This window comes from Lytechinus variegatus, chromosome 10 (genome assembly GCF_018143015.1).
Source record: "Lytechinus variegatus isolate NC3 chromosome 10, Lvar_3.0, whole genome shotgun sequence".
Lineage (NCBI taxonomy): Eukaryota > Metazoa > Echinodermata > Echinoidea > Temnopleuroida > Toxopneustidae > Lytechinus > Lytechinus variegatus.
In genome coordinates this window covers 13,051,399-13,077,108 of record NC_054749.1, presented here as the reverse complement: position 1 = coordinate 13,077,108, position 25,710 = coordinate 13,051,399, and the positions used below count along the sequence as shown (strand labels likewise).

The 25,710-nt window shown below is 39.1% G+C and overlaps 1 protein-coding gene across 1 annotated transcript; it reads left to right on the top strand.

Annotated features, from left to right (window-relative positions):
• Positions 1–1,929: 1,929 nt before the first annotated feature.
• Positions 1,930–24,164, top strand: LOC121422966 (sacsin-like). The gene is made up of 4 exons (XM_041618216.1): positions 1,930–2,006; positions 7,051–7,309; positions 7,866–9,422; positions 9,793–24,164. Exons 2-4 carry the CDS (start codon positions 7,108–7,110, stop codon positions 23,955–23,957), a joined length of 15,924 nt encoding a protein of 5,307 aa, XP_041474150.1. The 5' UTR covers positions 1,930–2,006; positions 7,051–7,107; the 3' UTR covers positions 23,958–24,164.
• Positions 24,165–25,710: the final 1,546 nt, after the last annotated feature.

The window sequence follows — 25,710 nt, the reverse complement described above, 5'->3', positions numbered from 1 at the left end:
TTCATTTGCAAGAGGAAACAAAGCAAGACTATATCAAGGGAGAAGGGGGGGTCTATAAATAGGAAGTATAAGAACAAAAAGATGAGACAGAGATCGAACAAAAGAAGAAAGGAAATGAGGATGATAAGATAAGAAGAATATCGAAAAAAAAGAATATGAGAAGAAAAGAAATGAGAATAATAATTTTGATAATAATAAGATCGAAAAAGAAGAAAAGGAAGAAGAAAGGAAGGGAGAATATTATGATAATAGTAACATTATGAGAATATTATGATAATAGTAATATCGAAAAAGAAGAAGTCCAAGAAGAACTTCAAAACCCACATCACCAACAATACATTCTCAAAGAAGTCACTCTGTACGGACATAATTATAGCACTGGAGCGACAGGTGAGCTCTGAACTCCGTGCAGCCAAAACAGGAAATGAACTACGCATGCGCGAAAACTATCGATCGATCAATTCACTCATCGTGGATCGCACACACGCTTTTGTAATCAACGATCCAGCTCGCACGCACGGAACAATGGAGCTGTTCGAACTTGACATGGCCGGCTGATTAATCTCGTTTGGGGTGTTAGAACCTATTCTACTATGCCGTCGCGAACGGGTTAAGAGTCAACTCTTAATTTAATCTGCCAAAAATAAGAATACTAATAAAAAAGGAAAGTATGTATTACTCCATTTCGTAATTACTCTTACCATGCAAACATCGAACAGACACAAATACACACACATTTTATTACTATTTTACTAAATGCAAACGAAAAGTAAGGCCCTATAGCTAGTATGAATTCATTATTTCAATAACAATTCCTATTTTGATAAAAATTCGGTTACATACAGCAACGCCTTTGTTCTTCATATCATATGCCAATTGAAACAGATGGATCAATTTTCTATTATTTTTTCCCCTCTTTTTATCTTCCTTCATACAGGCGACACAGGGAGAGGGAGAAGACAATCACCGTAAGTATAAAACTTATTTTATCATAGAAAGTAAATTGTTTATAGAAACAAAGTGCATTGTGTTTCAAACCCCAGACAAATCTAATGCGACAGTAAATTATTTACTGCCCTTGCGCTCGCGCGTGTGTGGTGTTGTGAGGGTGAGTGTGTGTGTGTGTGTCTGTGTAGGCAAGGGGGAGGGCCAGGGGCCGGGGTGAATCGGGGTGGATGGATGTGCGTGCGTGAGAGAGAGAGGATGCGGGATGTGCGTGCATGTGTGCAATAACCGTAGGTGCAAGAATGAGATGGGTTTGTTATTATGATTACATGTCTCCCTCTTTTAATTTGCCAAAGAACTGCTGGTTAATTTGAAAAAGTGAAATTAATGGAAATCTTGTATGGAAAAAGGGTGTCTTTTTTAAGCGATTGATGTAAGGTAATATATCCATTTTGCTCGGAGTTTTGACTGGAAACAGTGTATTACGGGAAATCTTTATGTCATGCCAAGGAGTTTTGAAATGAGATGGATTAACAACAAACAGAATACCTTTTAATGATGTGTGGGTGGATGGGTGCGTAGGGGTGAGTGTGGTGTGTGGGCGTATCTATGTGAGGAATGATGGTTAGGTGTCTTTCTGCATGCGCGGAAGTTACTGTTTTCACACTTTGTTTCATTATTCACCCTGTAACTTGGTGCATCTGAGATTTTACGACCTGGAGATGGTCTCATAGTCAGCCATGGATGCAAAAGATCCGTATGAATTTTGTACAAAATGAGCAGTGGGAATCACCCTATCAGGACATATCAATAAGTCAAGGACTAAATCTTCATACTTAAGACAATACAACTTCAAAAGGAAGAGACATTTTATTTTCTGACTCACATGATCATCACCATGATCACTAGGTTACACAATGTGTTAAAATCCTAGAAGTTCACATATTCTTTTTTGTCTGTTTCTTTCTCTTCTCCCAGGCAAGTTTGGGATATCTGTTCCACCGTTAGTAGAATATCTAAAGGGCATTTTACGAGAATATAGTGATGGTCAAATATTGAAGGTGAGCAACTCAATAATTTCGGTGTAGTTGTATAGACCTTGCTGGGAGCGTTTCATGAAAGGACTTGTCAGACGTTTCATCTAACAAGTCCCATTCTATTTGACAGTAACCAATGCTTCTCAGCTATTCGCAGTGAAGAAAAGTTGTCAGGTCTGACAGCTTTGTCAGACAAAAATGTTGATGAAACGCTCCCCATATAAGCTTCACTCATTGATTTTTATTTAAAAGTTATTGTTGATCATTTCATTTTATTATTATTTTTTTATCTCTCCCTCTTTCCATCATACATTGTTGTACGCACTATTTGCTCGGTACTCGGTAACTCATGCCCGCCTTCCTGCTCACTTCTCCCTCTCGTTTTCTTCCCGTTTTCTTTCCTACTTCTTTTCTCCTTTCCTAGTCCTTCTTATCTTTGTATTGTATTTTGTGTATTGTATATATTTGTCCATAGGCGTATCCCGCTACAAGCATGTACTTCTAGGGACATACGCCTTCCTCTGTACACATAAGTTGTTTATATTTATATTCTTTATAGAAATTGATTTGAAGTGAATTCTTGTGAACAAAAATGAAGTAATTTTGTAAAATGGAGGAAAATAAATGTTTATTTGAATTGAATTGATACAGTACGTGAATCATTGCATTGTTTAATCTACGTCAGTTTATGAATAACTATAACAAAAACAACTTACCAAATAGTCAGGCAGCATATGTCATTTACTTCGACAAATTGGCTAAGTCTGATTTTTCACTTTTATGTGATTGGTTACATCACAAGGAACAACTTCCAACTTGGTGACAAATTTCTAATGGTCATCTTGACCATGTTGGGGGTCAAAATAAGGTCAATGGGGGTCAATTTTTTAAATTGCCCTAATTCTCTCAAATGACACATCAAATTGTTTGTCTTGTTATACTGAACAAGAAAGTGTACACAACCATATACTCTTGACCTCCTGTTAAAAAGTTATGACCAGAAATGTCAAAGGTCAACGAACTTTCGTTAAATGGCAAATTGCACTGAAGGTGTTAAGAAAGCTCATTTTTTCCGTGTTTTTATGCATGTGTGTACTATTTTATTTTCGATTTTGATAAGTCCATCGTCAGAAGTCCTTATCCAGAAGATATAAAGGGTCAAGACAAGGTCAGGGAAAGGTCAAAAGGTCAACAAACTTTCATTGGAGGCCAAGAATACACGTCTAATAGCGGTTAGAAGTTTAGAAATCTTACTTTTCGTCGGTTCTTTTTTTTTTCTCAGAAGATATTTTATATAAAAAGGGATCAAATATGCTTATGTAGGAAAAAATAGATAAACAGAGATAGACGTCGAATACATTCAGTGTGGTATGGCACTGCAGGAATACTTTGAAACCACTTGACAAACCCTAATGCCCTTAAAAGTCGTATCATCTTCATGATGTCCTTATAAATGCAACCAGCTCTTTCCGAGTTTCTTGATTTTCTTGATTTAGGAATTCAATTCAAGTTCGATTCATTTTCAATTTACTAGTCTTTGATATGTAAAGATACATTTAGTCCGTTTGCTTTGTATATAATATTTTAATCAACAGAAAGTATTGTAATGTATTGGGGTATATAATTATGTGCACTACATGTATGTTAACAGACACATCGCGTGATCAGTGCTCCCAGCTCCTAAGAAAGATGCCTAACATCTTTTTTTGGATTAACTTACGAATAAGATGGGGTAAGGAATGAGGATGATATAATAAGTTGGACTCAAATTGCTATTAATTCTAATGTGTGACTGTTATTTATTTCTGAGAAAGAGGCAACATCGTTCATGCATGCTCATTGTAGTCAGTCATTGGTGTCCATCATGCTGATGTGATATGCTCTGACCATTACTCGATCTCTGGAGACAACGACTACACATTCCTGATTGTGTGCTGACATTAACACGGCTTGTACTATTTTTTATCAAGTGTGTTTTTCCAGAGCATACAACGTGGAACTAAATTTAATACCAGATGCAGATTCTGTTTTTGTTCTTTTGTCGTTCTTGTTTTTTCCTACTTGCTGAATTACCTGGATGTTACTAGAAAGAATAATTATCTTATTGAAGTAAACCACGGCCATACCGCAGCGGGAAGGGGGGAGCTGCCCCCAGAAATTGTGAAGACTTGCATTTTTACAAAAAATAAATATAATTGACCAAAAGTATGCACGAAATCCTTATAAATTTTCACTTTACAAAATGCAAAAGGGCCCAATGATTAGCTTAGAACAGCACATGAACCATAAATGTGTAGTCCTTCTTGACTCCAGAGATCGAGTAATGGTCAGAATATATCACATCAGCATAATGGACATCCATGACTACAATGATCATGCCTACACGATGTTGCTTCTTTGTCAGAAATAATATAACCGTCATACATTAGAATTAATTGAGGAACAATTGGAGCCCAACTTATCATCCTCAATCCTAACCTCATTATTTTATTTGCAAGATAATCCAAATGAAATGTTAGGCATCTTTCTTAGGAGCTGGGAGCACTGATCAATCGATGTGTTTTTTCTTTTAAAATAGTATTATACTTGTACCCCAATACATTACAATAATTTCTGGTAATTAAGATATTCTGACAAAGCAAATGAAGGAAATACTTCTTTACATATCAAATATGAGTAAATTGAAAATGAACTGAACTTGAATTGAATTCCTAAATAAAAAAAACTCCCTGGTTGCACTTATCACATCTTGAAGATGATAAGATTTTAAGGGCATAAGGGTTTGTCAAGTCTTTTCAAGGTATTCTCGCAATACCACTCTGAATGCATTCGACGTCTATCTCTGTTTATGTATTTTTTCCTAAATAAGCACATTTGACCCCTTTATATATAAAATGTCTTCTTAGATATAGACTCAAAATAAAGAACCCACGAAAAAAGACTTCTAAACTTCTAACCGCTATTAGACGTGTATTTTGGCTTCCAGTGAAAGTTTGTTGACCTTTTGACCTTTCCCTGACCTTGTCTTGACCCTTTATATCTTCTGGATAAGGACCTTTGACGATGGAATTATCAAAGTCGAAAATAAAAAAAAATTACACATGCATAAAAACACGGAAAAAAATGACCTTTCTTAACACCTTCAGTGTAATTTGCCATTTAACGAAAGTTCGTTGACCTTTGACATTTCCGGTCATAACTTTTTAACAGGGGGTCAAGAGTATATGGTTGTGTACACTTTTTTGTTCAGTATAATAAGAAAAACAATTTGATGTGTCATTTGACAGAATTGGGGCAATTTAAAAAAATGACCCCTATTGACCTTATTTTGACCCCTAACATGGTCAAGATGACCATTAGAAATTTGTCACCAAGTTGAAAGTTGTTCCTTGTGATGTAACCAATCACATAAAAGTGAAAAATCAGACTTAGCCAATTTTTCGAAGTAGCCGGTAAATCATGACAAATGCTGCCTGACTAAAATGTATTTAATTCAATGTTTCCAAAAAAATCAATCCATTCACAACTACTAACAAGGCGATTGGGTGAATTTCATTTACCACTTTTAAGAACTTTGCTGGCTCAGAACACATTTATATATGATGGACCGAAGTTATGGAACTCACTTCATAATGATATAACAAATGCAAAATCTTTGAACTCTTTTAAGACTAAATTCAAATTATCTCTATTAAAACCTTATAATATACTCCCAAATTAAGTTTAATTCATCATCTCTGTCAAGTTATCATTATTACTTTAAAGACTACAATTGAAACATAAAATAATTATTATCCTTTTTTTATTAAAAAAAAATCTGACACAAGTCCTTCTCAGATGTGCTCATTATTGAACCTCATACATTATTGTGTCTATCCTCTCCTCTATTTTCTCCTCTCCTGTCCGCTTATCCGCCTTCCTACCGGTTATTTGTTTACGGCATCAATCACATTTGTCGTGCATTATATTCTTTCCAGGTTATTTTATATATTTTTACTCCTTTTATACACATTGAATCCAGTTTGCTTGAGTCCACGATGGCATGTGTTCTATTTACGTACAGTAGCACCCATCCATCTTCTCAGGGCATTCTCCCCTTTTTTCTTCTCTTTTTCTTGGGTGGGGGGGGGGGTGGGTGGGGAAGGTTGGATATATTTGGACGGGTTGTTTTGTCCTTTATCAACTATACATTTTTGATAAATTCGTATTTATTTTGTGAGTATTTCCCTCTCATTTATTTTTTTTTCTCATTTGATTATCTGTATTTATATTTTGTTATTTTTGGTGTTATCTATTTTTTTAGGGGCCCACATTGTACAAGCATTGCTTTTTAGTGGGTCATTCCATTTCCATCTTAATTTAATTTCTATTGAAAATATAGTATACATATTTGAAACCTACAATGTGTTGCCCAAGTGTTTTGTTTTATTCAGAACATATGTATTATTATTTTTTTTGCAACGGATACAAATATTTATGTTTATATATGGTATACAATTTGTTTTTATTTGATGGAAGTGAAATAAATAAATTTGAATTGTGTAAATCAACAAATACGTTCTCTCTTTTTATTTGAAAATTCCAATATTTAAACATAAATGAGATTTCTTATATAGTAAAAAGGCTTAATATTGTCTGTTTTATCTTCAGTTCTTGAACGGACATTTTGCTTGGCTGCATGATTTCATACGTTTTCTTGATTTAGAGATTACAAAGTCGATTTTCCTTACAATTTGCAGAGGAAAATTGACACTGAGAAGATTCTCAGCGCTGAAAAGAATGAAATTTTTTATAAAGCCCTTGACCATATTTTACATGTTTTAGTGATAACTGGGTCGTAAGTCCTATTTCGCAACCTGTGATCATTTGAATTACAGTTGAATTATAGGGGAAATGGGGGAGGGGCCAGTCTTCTGGTGATGTTCTTCTCGCTCCTCTTCATCTGCTCATTTGTTTTTTTTTCTTCTTGGGGAGCAAGTTGTCCTAATGCCATCCCACTTCTTATCTTAGCATCAAAATATCGGCGCTCTGCGTGTTAACAAAGGCATTGTCTTATTTTTCAATGCAGGAGCTCGTTCAGAACGCAGAGGATGCAGGTGCGGATACTGTCAAATTCCTGTATGACATGAGGCAGCATGGTACCAAGACGCTCTACAAAGATTCCCTACAACCTTACCAAGGACCGGCTGTCTATTCCTTCAACAATGCCAAGTTCAAGAAAGCTGACTGGGAAGGGATTCAACAACCAGCCCGCAGCAGGAAGAAGACAGATCCTTTGAAGGTTGGACGATTCGGCATTGGATTCAATTCTGTATACCACATAACAGGTAAGAACTATATAATGAAATGGGTAATGACTTGATTTAAAAACAAAAATATCCATAGGTATAACATTAATGAAGCTGTGTTGAAATTAATGAAGGTAAACGCCAATTTTGGTAACGACTTCAAAATGATTTTGTACAAAATGCAATAAAATGACAACCCAAGTGTCTGTATTTATGAATAAAAAATATATGCCAAAACTATCTCGAAGAAATTTTGTAATTGCTGAGAAATAACGAAAATAAGCATGCCATTTTTTTCAAACTGTCTTGTTGATATAACATTGTCACAGACATGTTTAATCTGTGTTGATGATCTTCTATGTGATTGTTTTTCAGCTTAGATTTCATCATTTCACAAAATTTGGTTAATATAACTCTTAGGTCTAGGAAGTTATGGAGACAATTGTTCTTGGTTTTACAGCCTTTCTCATTATATCAGTGTTCATTGCAACTACTTTCATCTTTAACATGTTCCAAAACAGGCTTAAATTCGTGGATACATTGTTGAAAATGTTTGTTTTTGACCTTTTAATTCTCCTTTGTTTAACCTTTCCAGATTTACCGAGCATCATGAGCGACCAAGGACTGGCTTTCATCGATCCATTGGAGGAACACTTCTTTGATAGTAAAGGACGAGTCATGACTGGATGCCGATTTTCTCTGAGATCAGACAGGGAAATTTTTTCAAAGTGTCATGACCAGTTTCAACCCTACAACGATGTATTTCCTGGAGTGACGGGAGGGATTTCATCGGGATATTTTGATGGCACTTTGTTTCGGTTTCCTCTGCGTCAAGAGGCAAATGAATTGAGCGATAAAATCTATCAACAAGAAGACACACTAGACGAGGTGTTACAGGCCTTCCAAGCAGATGCTCATGTGACTATGCTGTTTCTGCGCTCCTTGAATAACATTGAGGTGTTGAAGAGATCCCCTGATTACCAAGACCTGTCACTGATTGTAAGAGTTCAACGGGAACATGATCAAGAAGCGCATCCTCCTGGAGCGGACATTACCTCATTACTTCAATCCTACATCTCTAATACCAGTGGGTGCCGAGAGTCTATAAAGTTCACTGATTGTGTAACATTTACTACAGAAACACAGAATGAGTCTAAGAGAGAGCACTGGGTTGTTAGCCATCACATCGCTGGTGACAGCATGTCTCAAGCGCTTACTGACCTGGCTGGGAAGCAAGGTCATCTGCCATGGGTAGCTGTTGCCATCCCCATGAGTTCTTCAGAGACAAGCAATGTAGCAGATGAAGCAGAGAACAACGATGGCAGAGTGTTCTGTTTTCTTCCCTTGCCACCTGGTGAAGAGAGTCGCACAGGGTTACCAGTTCATGTGCATGGATTCTTTGGTATCAATAGTGATCGCCGGGGGATAAAGTGGATTGGACCAGACCAAACAGACACTCCGGCACAATGGAACCAACTTCTTGTTAGAGAACTGATTCCCATGGTTTACGTTGATGCTATCAAATTTACCATTGATGTGCAGAAATCTAGGGAAACCTTGACTGCTGATTGCATCTATCGTTCATGGCCAGACTATGAAGAGGTTCGTGGCAACTGGGGTATTCTCTTGGAACCCTTCTACAATGCACTGTTCAGTGAATCGATCATACATAGCGATAACAGTGGATGGAAGAACATTGCTGATGTCCACTTCAATGAGCTGCAAGTAGACGAAGAGACAGAACAGGCAATCCTCAAATGCTTCAACTTCAAAGGCATAGCACATGCAAGGGTCCCAAGCGTATGCAGAAAGGCCATCAGGAAGTATTACCATCTTCAGATATCCACTGTTTCTGTCTCCAGCCTTTGCCGTTGCCTCCACGATGATCCAGCTATTTTGGAAAGGTTGACTAATGATGAGAAGCTTCTAATCCTGCAGTTCATCTTGCAGGAGGGTGCCATGCAAGACTTGGAGGGGTTATGTCTTCTTCCCCTTGATAATGGAGGCTTTGATGTGTTCTCAAGTTCTTGTGAAAGAAGAGTGTACATTCCAACCCCTGAGTTCCATCGACATCTTGTTCCAGGTGGATGTGATCATTTCATCAGAACGATACAAAAGGAACTTCCACTCCACCAACTCCTATCAAATATGAGTATGTTTGTGTCATAACCTATTAGTGGTTCTCTGTATGGTTACTTAAAATTATTCTTTGAAGCTGTAACATGATTTGTTTTAATTGAAAATGTATCACTAGAGATAAAGCACTGATTGTTGACATGTTAGATAAAATAAGCTTGCCATGTCATGATTGTTTTTTTTTCTTCAAAACATACGTATATTGTCAAACGGAATAATAGAAAGTAGATAATGGAAGAGTTTGTTATCTACCATTTAAATCAAGTATTAAAAAGTGTCGAATGATTCATATTGGAATATAAAAAAATGACCCTATTTTCATAGTGAATTAAAGCTGAAATGTATTCCTGGATTTTTTTTTCTTCTGCCCTTTTCTTCTTGTGTAGGTGGACATTACCAGCTGGAAACTTTAACCATCGACATGGTAGCAGAGCTCTTGAAGACTCTGGAGAGATCTTGGATAGATGATCAAGGAATCTGGGTACATGAACCCCAAGAGCCTACCCTCAATACTTGGCTTGAAGAAGTCTGGTCGATGCTTTACAGGGAAAGTCCAAGTGAGTTACAACTCTTTAATGGTATCCATCTATTACCATTGTTTGCAGATGATAGTGACTCCAGGAGACTTCTTCCACTTTATTCCAAGTCAAGGGTTATCCAGAGATGCTACAGTACGGCTGATGGCAAAGTCGGATTGACAGATAATGTTGAAAACATTCTGCATGATATTGGAATGAGAGTCACAGATTGTCCTGGTTATATTCTCCGCCATCCAGCTGTCATTCTGGATGGATATATCAAGATGCCAACACCTGATGGGGTAGTTCAATGTCTTTTGCTTTCTGATGAGAAGTTACTGATCCCAAAGCTCCGTTCATTCTCTGCCAGTTATAGAGATCCCCTTGTAGAATATCTTGCACAAGCGAAGCTTGGTGATAATGGGAAGGAACTTCTGAAGCACCTTCCATTGTTTAAGAGAGTAGATGGAACTGGCCAGTCAAACAAACATTCATTTAGTGTAGAAGAATCCTTGGGATATATTGAATGCAATCAGGTAGATATTCCTAACCCATTGAAGTTGACAGGGCTATTGATTGATGGAAGGGCAAAATCAAACCAATGTTTACTACAAAAGTTAGAAGCTTGTCCACTTTCAAAGTATCAAGTCATAGTGAATGTTTTGGAAGAAATTTGTAAAGGGCACCTTTACACACAACATGAAAGACAAGTAGCTTTGCAATGGATTATGGAACGATGGGAAGATGTCAAGATAAACTGCAAATCAATAGTGGGTATTCTCCGTGAAATGAAATTCATCCCCAATAAGAATGCATCGTTGGTTAGTCCTTCAGAGCTACTTGATCCACGAGACCCATTGATCTACAAACTGTTTGAATCCCAAGGAGTATTTCCAGTGGATCCATTTGATTCACCTCAGATTGTAGAGGCTTTCAGTCAGCTTGGCATGCGTGGGCAGAGTGGGGTCTCTTCATCCGAGTTGATTGCATGTGTTGACATGATTGAGGAATCACAGAGCCCTGACAAGTCTCACTTGCTACTAGAACTCCTTAGCTATAACCCGGATCTTCTCAGCACTTCTGTCATTGATCATATGAAACGAAAAGAATGCATTCCTTGCAGACAGTCGCCTCCAGAATACTATCCTTCAGCTATTAAATGGTATGGTAATTCTACTTCAAGATTGTCGACCCCCACTGAAATCCTTAGGGAGGGGAAGTCAGTAGTCCTAATATGTGGAGCTTCTAAACGCTTTTCTGCTCATGAGGATTGGAGTCGCTTCTCTGCTGTCTTTTCTAAGCTTGGAATAAATGCCCCATCTCCTCTTCTAGCAGAAGTTGTAAAACAGTTAGAGTATTGTGTTAATCACACAGAAGACAGAACTGGGGAAGATGCTTCTGATATTGTACCGATGCTGAAAGAGATTTATTCGTTTTTCATGCAAGAAATGCACCAGGACGTTAACATTAAGGATGTTATCCTGAATCAAGTCAAGTCATGTATCTGGAATGGAAATGGCTTTTCAGAGCCAAGCAGAATGTGTACAGGAAAACTTCCTTTCGATTTGTACCCTTACATGGTTTCTATTCCGAAAGCCACATCTGCATTTGGAGAGTTATTTCAAGTGCTAGGAGTTCAAACAGACATGATGGCAAATTCGTGTGCCCTGGTTGACATCTTGTACGAAATCAAGGAAAGATGTGAAGATAATGAAATCGATGAGGTCTTTCAACAGGGACAACTCCAACTTGTATTACAAATCCTGAACCATTTACAAGCTGTTGGAGATCTCTCAGAAGATGCGAGGTCGCGACTACTTGTTCCATCGCAAAGAGGGAAATGCCATCTTATTCCTGTTGAGAAAGGTGCATATGTGGACAGAGACTGGTTAAGACAAAGCACTGACACAGAGGATTTAGATGATGATGAAGATTTCACTTTGGTCCATTCAAATATTTCTATGAACCTTGCAATATTTCTCGATATACGTCCTGTCAGTCGACTTCTTCTAGATTCAGAAGAATTGCATGGTTTCACACAAGCTGGGCAGCATGAACCACTGACTATCCGTTTATGCAATATCCTTAAGAACAACTACACCAACACTTCAATAGCTAATGAGATGATTCAGAATGCGGAGGATGCGGGAGCTCAAGAAGTTCGCTTTCTCATTGATATGAGAACAAATGAGAATGCACACAAAAAATTGTTTGATCCCGGAATGAAGCCTTGTCAAGGACCAGCACTGTGGGTATACAATGATTCAGTATTTTCAGATCAAGACCTAGAGAATATTCTCCATCTTGGTGGGCGTACTAAGGAAAGGGATACTGAAAAGATTGGAAAGTTTGGGACTGGCTTCAACTCTGTGTACCACGTAACTGATGTTCCTAGTTTTGTTAGTAGGGACTTTGTGCAGTTTTTCGATCCTCATACTACACACCTTGGAAATGTTCTCCCAAACAAGAGTCAACCTGGTGTGCGACTGAGATTGAATAACACCAAAGCACTCCGGAGATTTCCAGATCAGTTCAAACCATTCGATGGGGTATTTGACCTTACTTTCAAAGGAGGAAATGAACCATTCAATTACCAAGGAACATTGTTCAGGCTGCCCCTCCGTTCACAAGAAGCTGCTCAGAAAAGTCAAATATGCAAGGAGTGTTATGATGGAGAGAAACTTGTTAACCTGATGAAACAAATGTGTGAAACATCTCACAACCTCTTGGTGTTCACCAAAAATGTGAAGAAGGTTTCTCTGTTCTACCTCTCCGAGAATGCTTCCCATCCTACCCAAGCTGAAGAGCTACTCACCATCCAGAAGAGTATATCGCCGATGAGGACAGAAGATGATAATACCATAATGTCAACCGAGTCATTCAGTTCAAGATTGACCTCGAAGGGAGCCGAAATATTGCCACCCATCAAAGGTATTACCTTCCACAAAGGGACAAGTTCTTTTGATACCTTGAAAGTGGTATGCAAGACCTCGGAACAAGCCTTAGCTCTTTCACAGTCTCAAGAAGGAAGGTTACATGGACTATCTCCTGGAGCAGCTGTTGCTCTTCCGCTGAACATAACAAATCTGCCCAAAATCGAGGGAGAAATCTATTGCGGTCTACCTTTGTCGGTTCCTAGCTTACTCCCAATGCACATAAATGGTAGTTTTGCCATTAATGAAGATCGAAGGAGTTTACAGTCTCCAACACCTCATGGGATGACCATTTCTGAAAGATGGAATGATATATTGCTCTCTGACATGATCTGTCGAGCGTATGTCTCACTTCTATCAGACAAAGAGTTCATTCAACAAATCAAGAAGTCGTTTGGAGATGTTTCCCCAGAGTTGTTCTGGCCTGATGTTGAGAAAGTGCATGAGACATCAGAGTGTTCTCGGCTGTTTAATGCATTTTACAAAGCACTTGTTTGTGGGTTAGATGGCATTGAACCAGCAGCCTTCTGGAAAAACGGTGAATCTTATCAGTTTCACAATGTCAGATTTCTTGGAGAAGACCTGCAGAGGGAAGAAGAAATCAGGGATGACTGTATAACAATTTTGACGACATATGTGAAGGAGCAATGTGGCCCAATGGTTGAAGTCATAGAGCTATCAGGGAAAACGTGGAGATCACTTAAGAGGGTAGGAGTATGTGGTGTAGTAGAGACTAGAACGTACAGTCTGAACAGATTTTTTGAAGAAGCATTCTTGCCACATGTGGATCAAGTGCCAAACGGTCTGAGAGATCATCTGATTTTCTTTGCGCTCAGAACAGAAAGCAACCTGAACCAGAAACTTCGAGATGTGAAATGCATTCCAGTCTTGGGAGAAGCTGAATTGAAGCCACCATGTGACTTAATGAATTACACTGACTCCATACTCTGGAAGTTGTTTGAGTTTAATGGAGTATTTCCATGTGCTCCATTCAATTCAGTCAATATGATTACCGTTCTCGAGAGCCTTGGTATGCGAGGACAGAGCAAAGTTACACCTGTCGAGATAGTTTCCTGCGTTGATCGCATCGAGAAATTGCAGTCTCTTGAAATGGCTAGAGCTCTACTCAGTCTCCTCGAAAATAATCCTTTTCATTTGAATGGTATTCTTCAAAATGGAAAGACTATAAGAGAAGTCGTCATGAGCAAACAATGTATCCCATGCAGACAGTCTCCACCAGAACATTACCCACAAGATATTGAATGGCATGGCAAAACCTCGTCTCGACTGGCAACTCCTCAAGAGATTCTGATCGAATCAAAGCAAGCTGCGCTATCGTCTGGAGCTTCTAAATCATTTGTTTCCGAACAAGATCTCTTTTCCAAAGTTTTTAGCGAGCTTGGAATAACATCCCAAAAGCCAGTGATCGAGGATGTCATAACACAATTAGAGCATTGTGTTGAGTATGCTAGAGAGAGAACAGGACGAGATGTTAGCGACATAATACCTATGCTCAAGGCGATCTATGGATTTTTTAATAAAGAATTGGAATTGGAACATGATTCACATGTCAGGAACTTGATCTTAGATCGAGTGAAGTGTTGTGTGTGGAATGGAAGTGGCTTTTCTGAACCAAGCAAGATGTGTACAGGTGGTCTGCCATTTGATCTAGCCCCTTACATGGCATCAATTCCCAAATCAGCCTGTATGTTTAAAGACTTGTTTGAAAGACTTGGAGTGAAGAGAAACATGGACACAAACGCCGAAGCTCTGGTTGAAATTCTACATGACATCAAGAGGGAATGTAACTCCACTGGAGTTAGTAAAAGTTTCCAACAAAGACAGCGCCAACTTGTACTTCAGATTCTTCATCATTTACATGCTTCTGCTGAGCTCACGGAAGATGCGAGGCTGCAATTACTCATACCATCTAAAAGAGGGGAATGCCATCTTATCCCCGTTGAAGATAGTGCATATGTAGACAGGGAATGGTTGAGACAAAGCACTGAAAATGAGGAGATGGATGATGATGAAAACTTTACGTTGATTCATTCAGATATCCCAATGGAGCTGATTACATTCCTACGAGTACGACCTGTCAGTCAACTTCTTCTTGACTCAGAGGAATTGGATGGTTTCACAGAAGCTGGCCAGCACGAACACCTGACTATGCGCTTGTATAATATCCTAAAGAACAACTATGTCGATACTGCTATTGTTAGTGAGATGATACAGAATGCAGAAGACGCTGGTGCTGAAGTAGTTCATTTTCTTATTGACATGAGGAAAAATGAAGATGCAAACCAAAAGCTGTTCAATCCTGAAATGATTTCTTGTCAAGGACCAGCACTCTGGGTATACAACGATGCAGTGTTCACAGACCAAGACTTTGAAAACATTCTCCGTCTTGGCGGGCGTACCAAGGAAAAGGATGCCCAAAAGATTGGAAAATTTGGGACTGGCTTCAACTCTGTTTACCGCATTACTGATGTTCCCAGTTTTGTTAGCAGAGATTACATGCAGTTTTTCGACCCTCATACTACACACCTTGGCAACGTTCTCCCAAACAAGAACCAACCTGGTGTCCGTCTCAGATTGAGTAATAGCAAAGCACTCCGGAGATTTCCCGATCAGTTCAAGCCATTCCATGGAGTGTTTGGCATTGATTTCAGTGGAAAGAATGAACCATTCAACTACAGTGGAACGCTCTTTAGACTGCCTCTTCGTTCACAAGAAGCTGCGCAGAAAAGTCAGATATGCAAGGAGAGCTACAATGGGGCGAAACTGATCAACTTGATGAAAAAAATGTGGGAATCATCTCACAACCTCTTGGTGTTTACCAAAAATGTCAAGAGGGTTGCTCTGTTTTTTCTTGATGAGAAATGTAGCGATCCTTCCATGGCTGAAGAGTTATTTGCCATTCAGAAGACCGAGCAGTCAAATAGGATGAATAATGACAACATTGAAATTTCAACAGAATCCTTCAAATTTACAATGACTTCAAAGGGAAGTGAAGTGATGGCTTATGAACCAGAAGGTGGTAGATACCTGGAAAATGTCAAAGTTACCTGCAAGACCTCTGATCAAGCTTCTGCTCTTGCGAGATCTCCAGATGGGAAAGATTGTGGATTATCTCCTGAAGGTGCGGTTGCGTTTCCCTTCCACAAACCATCAATGTCTGCATTTGAGAAAAAGATATATTGCTTTCTCCCTCTCTCAATAACAAGCATGTTTCCAGTGCATATCAATGGTGCCTTCGCTGTCAAAGAGGATCGGAGGAGTCTTCACATGCCAGTTCCCAATGGAAGGCTGATATCTGAGAAGTGGAATCACCTGCTTCTCGTTGATGTGATATGCCGGGCTTACATTGCACTCATGTCTGACATTGTGTTTATTCAGCGTGTAAAGGAGGTTTATGGTCCAGATATTTCCCCTGACCAGCTATGGCCAGACACCGATGATGTTCCGAAGAATTCTGAATGTTCAGCATTGTTTAATGCTTTCTACAAGGCAATGGTAAATGGCTTTGAAGGTCAAGAACCATCAATGTTCTGGATCGATAACGAAATGCATCAGTTCTCACAAGTCGTTTTCCTCGGTCAAGAAGTCCAAAAGGAGACATCAATGAGGGATATTGTGAGAAAAGTTCTAAACGACTACCTTCCATCAAAGCAAGTGATGTCACTTACTGATAAAACATGGAGAGCACTAGAGAGAGTAGATCTTCTTGACAGTGTTCTGAAAAGTACCTATGATTTCAATAGGTTCTTCGCAGAAGCCTTTCTCCCACGAATCAGTCAGGTGCAGAGTGACATGAGAAATCAGCTGGTTCTGTTTGCACTGAACAAACGTGAAGACACATTGAAACAGAAGTTGAAAGATGTGAAATGCATACCAGTAGTAGGGGGACCTGACCTTAGGAAACCTTGTGATCTAGTACACCCGAGTGGTAAAGTTGCGCCGCTGTATTCTGAGTCTGATAAGGTGTTTCCCCTAGGAAACATGTTCAATGACACCAAGACACTAACATCACTCACTCAGTTAGGAATGATAAAGGATTATATTCATGAGGATGTTTTCCTTGAGAGATGCAGATCAGTTGACATTCTTCATTCAGTCAACAAGGAGGGGGCTCAAAGTAGATCCCATGCTCTACTGAAGTATCTGTCGGAGACGTTGGGAAGGGGTCATTGGACTTGGGACAGACATTTCAAAGAACACCTTGTGAAAATTCCATTCTTACCTATCTTATGTGAGAGAAACCAAGACCCTGCTCTTCCATGGATGGAAACCAATAACACCTGCCCTTATGCATCTGCTAATGATATCTATTCTCATTCTAAGAGAAATATTGTGAGCAGTATGTACAATGTTGTGCACGAATCAAAAGATTGGAAACTTCCCTGGAACGTTGAGGACTTTCTTGGTATCAGAGACAAATATCCCTCTACTGAAGATGTAATCCGGCAGTTTTCGAACATTCGGAGTCATTATGAAATGAATAGTAAATCCATTTCTAATCGTGACTTGGAAATGATATGCAAAGACATCTATGAGCGTGTTGAAATTACATGTAGAGAAAGTGTTGTTGATGGAATTTCCAATGATCTGCAGAATCAACCATTCTTCCTTGTAGATAGCAGGTTTGTTGAAATTTCTGTGATTGCCGATAAAAACAGCCTTCCGCCGTATCTATTCGAAGCTTCTCGTTTCCTTAAACGATATCCAAGTCTTCTAAAACAGGCAGGATTGAAGAATGAGTTTGATGCCAGAGACTATGAAGGTGTTCTTCATTTACTGTACATGAAGAGTAATGGGCAACCATTAAGTAATGATGACACGGAGGTGGCTATCTTAGCTGCACAACGACTTTCAGGTTTACCCCACGGAGAAGAAGAACATGCAGATACATTTCTCCCAGATGAACAGAACTGCATGAGGCCTGTATCAAATCTGTGTTACAGAGATGTGGATTGGTTTGAAAATGATGAAATTGAACTTCATAGGTGTCATACAAAAATCAGTTTCATGGTCGCGAGAAAGCTGAAGGTGAAGGATATTCGACAACAGATGCTTCAGGCATTTGATATGGATTTCCCAGGAGACGAATTCGGCCAACATGAGAAACTTACAACCCGCATCAAACGTATTCTCGACTCTTACCCATCCGATGAAACAATACTGAAAGAACTTCTTCAAAATGCTGACGATGCTGGAGCTACTGAAATCCACTTTGTGTACGATCCTCGGAAACACAAGGGACACAAGCTTCTAGGAGATGGCATGAAAGCCTTGCAGGGTCCTGCTCTTTGTGTCTTCAACAATCAGTCTTTCACCGACGATGACATTCGCGGGATACAGAATCTTGGAGAAGGAAGTAAAGCTGACCATATGGGAAAGATTGGGCGTTATGGAGTAGGATTCAATGCAGTATATCAACTTACAGATTGTCCTAGTTTCATCTCCAAAGGTGATCGATGGTGTATGTTTGACCCTCTTCTGAAGTATGTTCCAGGAGCAAACCCAACACGACCAGGTCGTCAGATCAAAGTTAATAGCAGTGTGCGTCGTTCTTACCCACATAACTTTCAGTGCTATATGGAAGACATACTCACAGGTGGAGAAGAGGACTTCACCATTTTTCGTTTTCCATTGCGACAAGAAGCTTCAACCCTAAGCCCCAATGTCTGGCAAGGTGAACGTATTCGGAAGCTACTTAGGGACTTCGAGAATGCGGCATTTGAATGTCTTTTGTTTCTGAAAAACGTAACTAAAATCAGCATCTCAGAGGTAACAAGTTCAGGAGTTATTGGATCTACTCACATTGTCAGTGCAGAAATGACTCGAAGTGAAGGTGAGAAGAAAATGGATTTTCTACAGAAAGTTCAGGATATTGCCTTGACTAAACAAGATGATGGAACCTTGGAATCAGAACAAGTTGACGTCATCTACCAGATGAAATTGAAAGGGGTACAAAGAGAAGAGGATTGGGTGATATGCCAGCAAGCGAGTTATTCAGATGCTGATGAACAACACGCAATGAAAAAACATAGGTTACTTCCAGTTGGAGCTATTGCTGCTCGTCTACCTGACAGAAGAAGGGAAAATAATGGTAAAAGAAGAGGGGAAATCGATGGTAAGGCTTTTTGCTTTCTACCACTCCCTATTCAGACGGGACTTCCGGTTCATGTGCATGGATACTTTGCCTTGGACCATGAAAGCAGAAGACACTTGTGGGAAGGTAGCAAGACAGATCAGCAAACAGAGTGGAACCTTTACATTACTCAGAAAGTTATTGCACCTGCTTACGTAAAGTTGTTGTCATGGATTCAGAAGTTTTTCATAGAGAAATATGACTTGTCAGGATCACTGGCAAGTAAAAACAAGTTTCAGACCTTAAATCTCCTTCACAAGTACCATAGCTACTTTCCTGACACCGGAAAGGGATCGTACTGGAGAAAACTTCAAGATGCTATGTTTGAAATTGTTGTTGTGGAAGCCTTACTGCTGTTTCCTTCACTCTATCGAAAGGATGATGGCAGAAATGACCTTTTCTTGAGTTGGAAAACGCCCATCTCGTCTCCGAATGCGTCAGATCTTGGATATTTCAACACACTGTCAAATCACGTGACTGGCCACTGCTCAGGTAGCATGTACGGCTATCCCAAGAGGTCTGAGATTCAAGAAAGCATCAAAGAGCTGAAAGAGACCCTGATTGAAGTGACATTCCCGTTAATAGAATCTCCAATAGAGATAATGCACAATTTGCGTGACGTATGCAAACATCTTAATCAAAAGGCAATCGAAAGTGGGCGAGAAGCAGACTATGAAGTTCGTGAAGTTACACCTTCCCATGTGATATCTTTCCTTTGTGGAGACAATTCCCTTCAGAAGCAGTTACCAATAGCAATTTCAAAGTCGAGGATCCACAACAAAGAAAGATTGAATGGACTTATCAACTACTGCGAGAGGAGTAAAGAACCTAACTTTAAAGAAAGTCTCCATGGTCTGCCGTTGCTCTTAACCATGGATGGAACATTACGGAAGTTCTCACGTGACGATCAAGTATTTGCAACAGAATTCTGTGATCTTTTCAGGCCTCAGAGTCATAGGTTCGTACACATTGATTTCTTACAAAGGTTGTCACAAAAAGCTGATGTGTTTTGTAAGATTGATGTGAGAGCGGTATCCAAGCTTCTTGATGGTTGCTTTCCGTTTCTCAAGTACACAGCGAATAAAATGCTAACTCCTCGCACCTGCCATCCATCAGAATGGTTTTGTAGGTTATGGATTCTACTTGAATCGTTGAGTAAAAATGATGTACACTTCAATGTCTTCGCTAACAAACTAAAAGTTGAACTTAAAAGTTGGGCAATATTGCCAGTCACAGAAATCAAGCCAAAGGATAGCAGAAGTAATCCCCATCATGTTGTCAAGCAGGTAGCTCCTATTAGCTTATCTTCAACGGTTATAGATCAGCCAAGCCAGTCGACAAAGGGTTATTGGCCAATATATTCAGCACTTGAATCACTTAATGTCTACAAGATTGAAAAGTCTGTTCTAGATGAAGACAATCGTAGACTGATACACCATCTTGTCCTTCATGAGCACATGGGGAATAGTGCAAGGGTCCTAGATGCTTTGATGTACTGGGTAGATAGAGACCCTACAAGATTCCAAATTCTGAAAGAAGAACAACATTCAGAAATCCTTAGATCATTTTGCTATTGTGATGACACAGCTGATCTTATAAGAGTGAAGCACCTTCCTTGCTTCAAGACCATTGGAGGCGACTTTGTCCGTATCAGGGAATTTGACACAGTCCTTGTTCTCCCAAGTAAGATTCCTGAAAAGGAACAAGATAAATGGATTGATGGGTCTGGTGCTATATTTCTGCAGGACAATCAGTCACTTGAACCATTATACAAGAAGCTAAAGCTTACTAATACAACGGAGTTTGATGTGTACATGAAGTACATTTTGCCGGCCTTCGGTCAGCTCAGCGAGGAGAGTCGTCTTAAACATCTCTTACGAATCAATCAGCTGCTTCATTCTCTACCCATTCCTCAAAGACAGAATTATACGGATATTAGGGAAGCAGCGATTCGGAGGTTAGGATTGAGAGACCTGCGTTTCATAAATGGTACGTCTGGAAACGTGCTGAAGGCCAGTGACCTGTACGACCCAGAAGTCGAGGTATTCTACTTGATGTTAAAGGGCAAATTTCCTTCAAAACATATCATAAAGCCATTGGGGCTTGCATTCCTTCGTGAAATAGGACTACAAACCACCGTTACTGCAGACTTGTTCCTTTTGTTTGCCCATCGGGTGCGGGAATCATACCCCGATGCCAAAGATATGAAAATCAAGTCCACTGCACTCGTGTCAGAATTGGTCGAGAACTGTAACCTTCACAAAAGCTATTCCTTTTGCCAGAAAGCCAGTGTGATTGACTTTCTTGTTACTGACAGGATTGACCAACAATTAGAATCCATTCACTCACCTTTCATCAAGGATGGAACACTCATTAGGTATTCTAGCTCATTATCCTCTCAACACACGAAACTGATATGGTCTACTAACAGCATCTTGCCAAAATATGCCGCCAACAGGCAATGCTGGTCTTGTAAAACCCAACTTAATGATCAGCTGGGCACGGCAAAAGAGCCTGCACTAAACATTGTTATCCAACATCTGCAGAATATATGCAACAAACTCCAACAGAATAACACCAAAAAGCTATCCTTCTCAGAAGCTCTATCCAGGGTGCTACATGAAATAATGACCTTCCTTTCTTCCAAGTGTACAGGGAAAAGCTGCTCTAAGGAAGATCCATGTGAAAGATGCTGTATCATTAGAGCGAAATTGCCGAATGTTCCAATTGTCTTTCTAGAGCTCGAGGATGAACATCGCTTGGTGAAAGCAGAGCAGATCTCTCGTACTTTGGAAGGGAATTTCGAGCCTTTTCTTTACCAGTTGCCTGACAAGTGGGTTCCTTTCTTCAAGTTATTTCAGTTGCTTGGTGGAACAGGCAAAGCCTCCATTCGACAATATGCTTCCGTTCTCAGAAGTATCTATGAAAGAGGGGAGAATGCATGGGGAAACCCAAATGTAGTAAGCATGGTAGAGAAGGCAACATCCGGACTGTATGAAGAGCTTAGGAAGACAGATGAAAGGCAGGTAGCAGCTTTATTTCATTCTGGACAAGTCCTCTACCTTCCATCATGTCATCAAAACTTGGAACGATCAGATCAGCTACTACTTAACGATGTTGACCACTATTTACGCCGACTTCGTAAATCTAAGCTTCCCCTCATCAAGTTCTTTCAAGGTCAGGAACGCATTGCACAAGAAGCTATAGATAGGCTTCCAGAGACGATGAAACCGACATCAGTAAGCACGAAGGTGAAAGAAATACTTAGCAAGACGGGGAATGGGTCGCAAAGGTGTCTTCTAACTGGACAGGAACCTTGTGAATTTGCAAGAAGACTTCAGATCCTGCAATCGAAGGAATTTTTGCAGGCAGTTTGTATCATCATGAAGCACAAGGGACAAACAGTTGATGAGGAAACCAAGACACGCCTTAGAAACTTGTTGAGTGGCCTGAAGATAACATGCATGCAGCAATTACACTCGATTCTACAAATCAATGGTGAATACATAGAAGGCAGTGAAACGGAAGTACCTTCCTTCATCATGTCCATTAACAGTGACGGTGAGCTGTTTGTACAACACAGTGAAGGAGAAAATATAATGGAAACACTCTTAAGTGTTGCGATTCATGTCAATCAAGTCCTGGGAAACGTGTTTGAAGATAAAACCTACTTATCTGCCCTATTATCCCAGAAATCACCTTCTACCTTACACAAAGTACTTGCTAAGTTCAACATTGCTGCAGAGAGCATGGAAGATGATACAAGTTTCAAGCTACCTGATCCTGGAACTACCATTCCAGAACATTTGTATCATCTCATAGAGCAAGACCCCTGGACGTCTTACAGTGTTGATGATTTCATAGCGTATGCACAAACTGATGAAGATGGCGAATACTACATATATGCAATAGTTGTCAAGAGGATATCCAACGAATCACTCAATTCTGTCTATCTTATCAATATTGGAAAGGACAAACCAATAGAAGCAAATGTGTTGGACACGCATAAGATACACATACCTAAGTCCACATCAGGTATGGAGCTTGTTCTATCTGAAAAAGTTCACTCGGATGATGCAGGACCATCTCTCACTGGGAATCGAGAATCATCTTTTCCAACTGACGTGGAACAAGCGAAGCGACAAGTGACAATCGAATTGGAGGAGATCTGGAAGCTTCCAGAGGAACATAGAAGGAAGGCTATTCGGCGAATGTTGTTGAAATGGCATCCAGACAAACATCCAGAAGGTCCGCAGGAACTATTTCATGAAGCGTTTAAATACCTCCAAAGTGAATTGCAGCGATTAGAAAAAGGTATTTCAAGAACAAGTTCATTTTATGAAGACCTCTTCAGATCAACTGAAAAGAGAGCAAGGGAAGACCGTCGGAGGTATACTCACTTCGGAGGATTTTGGGGAAGAGGTGGTTTCAGAGGACGAGGGAGCTTTGGATCTGGTTTCTGGAATTGTGGAAGCGACTACAGTTCTTTTGAGGATTTCTTCACTTCTGCTTCAAGAACACCAGATATCCGCAATGCACGCCGTTGGTTTCGGCAAGGACAAGAAGATCTTCGTGCTGCCCGACATGATCTTAACCCACACGATGACGAGCCGTCATTAGAATGGGTTGCTTACAAGTGTCATCAGAGTGTAGAAAAGGCACTCAAAGCAGCTAAACTAGCCATTGATGGACAACATGACCACACTCATTACATTTCCTCTCTAGCCTTTCAAGTTGAAGGCAAAATAAAATCGGTTGATTTTCTACAGAATGTGAACAAGCTCAGTTCTCTTGTAAATGATCAACGGGCTCGTTACCCAGACAGATGTGCCTCTTCACAGATTCCTCACGAAGTCTTTAGAGAGAAGTCACGGGGTGTGGAAATGATGGACCTCGCCCGACTAATTCTTGGAAATGTTCAATCCTTTTTGCTTCCCAGATCCTGAAATGGTAATTGCAACTGCTTCATCTTGATCTGTCTTTTCCACGGTCCTCTTGTTGCTTTCTTACAAGCAGTCCTCCTATCTTAGCAATCAATAAAAAAAAAATCACCACCATTTACTTATTGCTTTCCAAATCATGAAATGTTATTCGACTGCTTCATCAGGGTTCGCATTATCCACGTGGTCGCAAAATTTGAATGGAAAAGTTTTTTCCCGAATATTTCTAAATTTCTTACTTCACTGGAGAAGAAATACTGTCAACGTGTCATAGTTCTTTGAATGGAAAAAAAACATTCCAGTCTTAGTTCATATTCCACTGGACATGCTAGACAGCCAATATTGTCTAACTCAATGTATGTTGTACTATGTTTTTGATTAAATTGATTCATTCCGTTATTGCAAAAGACAATAATAGTATCATTTCCTTCTTTGTTGTTGATACCACGTCTAACTGGTTTAAAGATGATAATTGCTTATTTAGCTAGGTTTTCATCTATTGATATCCATGCATTTTGATATTTAATAATTAGATATTTTCAAATAGTCACACCATTTATGGCTATTATCAACGATGGTGTTGAATTATTTGCCATCTCATATTGTGTAGACAATGTAACAATCATGTTGCATCTTACTTCATGACTTAACATAAAATGCCCGATATTTTATATATATATAAATGTTACATAGATTTGTTATGGATTTTGTTGTTGTTGATGTTGTCATAATGAACATTTCATACCGTTTATATGCAAATAATGAATATCTTTGCCTTTATATTTATCTTCCTATTGTGACAATCAATACAATCTGCATCTGATCAAGCATTAAACATTACTTGTATATAGCCATAGGATTTTTGAATGAGTTTATACGCTAAATACTTTCTAGAACATTGTAGTATTATGATTGCTATAATGATGCTCCGGTAATTCTCCAGCCATGAATTTAAATGGCACTTTGATTGATATTTTGTGGAAGATTATCATGTTGTATATTTTATGAGGATTCATCTGTCACTCTGACAGTTTGTACATGTAATTCTAAGTCTATAAATTGGTATGGTCACATAGACCAAGCCATGAATGCCTAAAATGTGTTAAATTCAAGAATTGGAAGTCTATGAAAAATATGTATTGTAAATAGTCCACATGTTACTTCGTACTAAAGTTAGCTGAATAATTATGAGAAATACTTTTGTTGTTTTGCTTTGATTCTCGCTGTATTTACCGCTTCAGTGGTATGTGGTAGCTTGCTGTATTTGTATGTAAATTAGACCTTTTGCTATTTTTTTTACATCAAGTTGAATTTTTATCTACATGCATGTAGGCTAGTGAGGCAGATGGATTTGGCTATATTGTAATATATTGTATTTTGGCCTATGTGACATATGAACTATGATTAACTCATTGAATTTAACCCATTGAGTTGTTATTGATACGTTTGCTGCATCTTTAAAGATTGATTTGAATTGTATTGTTGTTTCTGACTTAAGTTGATAATCCAAAATACATGGTCGCAATGTTATTTGTAAAAGGAATTTACATGACATGCATAGAAATAGCATTGTACATGTATCTGTTTAATTTCTATTTTTTGCGAGCAGCTCAGTGAGAACAATATTCAATATTGAAGGTAAACTCAAAGATCTACCATGTTATTAATATTTTTAATGTGATTTTAATAACTTCATATTCACAATGTTATTTCAAAAGTATGTAAATAGAAATGTTATCTTCCTTCTGCATATTTTTGT

Bases quoted from the DNA above. Each gene is read 5' to 3' on its own strand.
- LOC121422966 (XM_041618216.1), top strand. From the start codon at position 7,108: ATGAGGCAGCATGGTACCAAGACGCTCTACAAAGATTCCCTACAACCT. The intron at 7,310-7,865 runs GTAAGAACTATA...TAACCTTTCCAG, and splicing joins TTCTGTATACCACATAACAG to ATTTACCGAGCATCATGAGC. The intron at 9,423-9,792 runs GTATGTTTGTGT...CTTCTTGTGTAG, and splicing joins CCAACTCCTATCAAATATGA to GTGGACATTACCAGCTGGAA.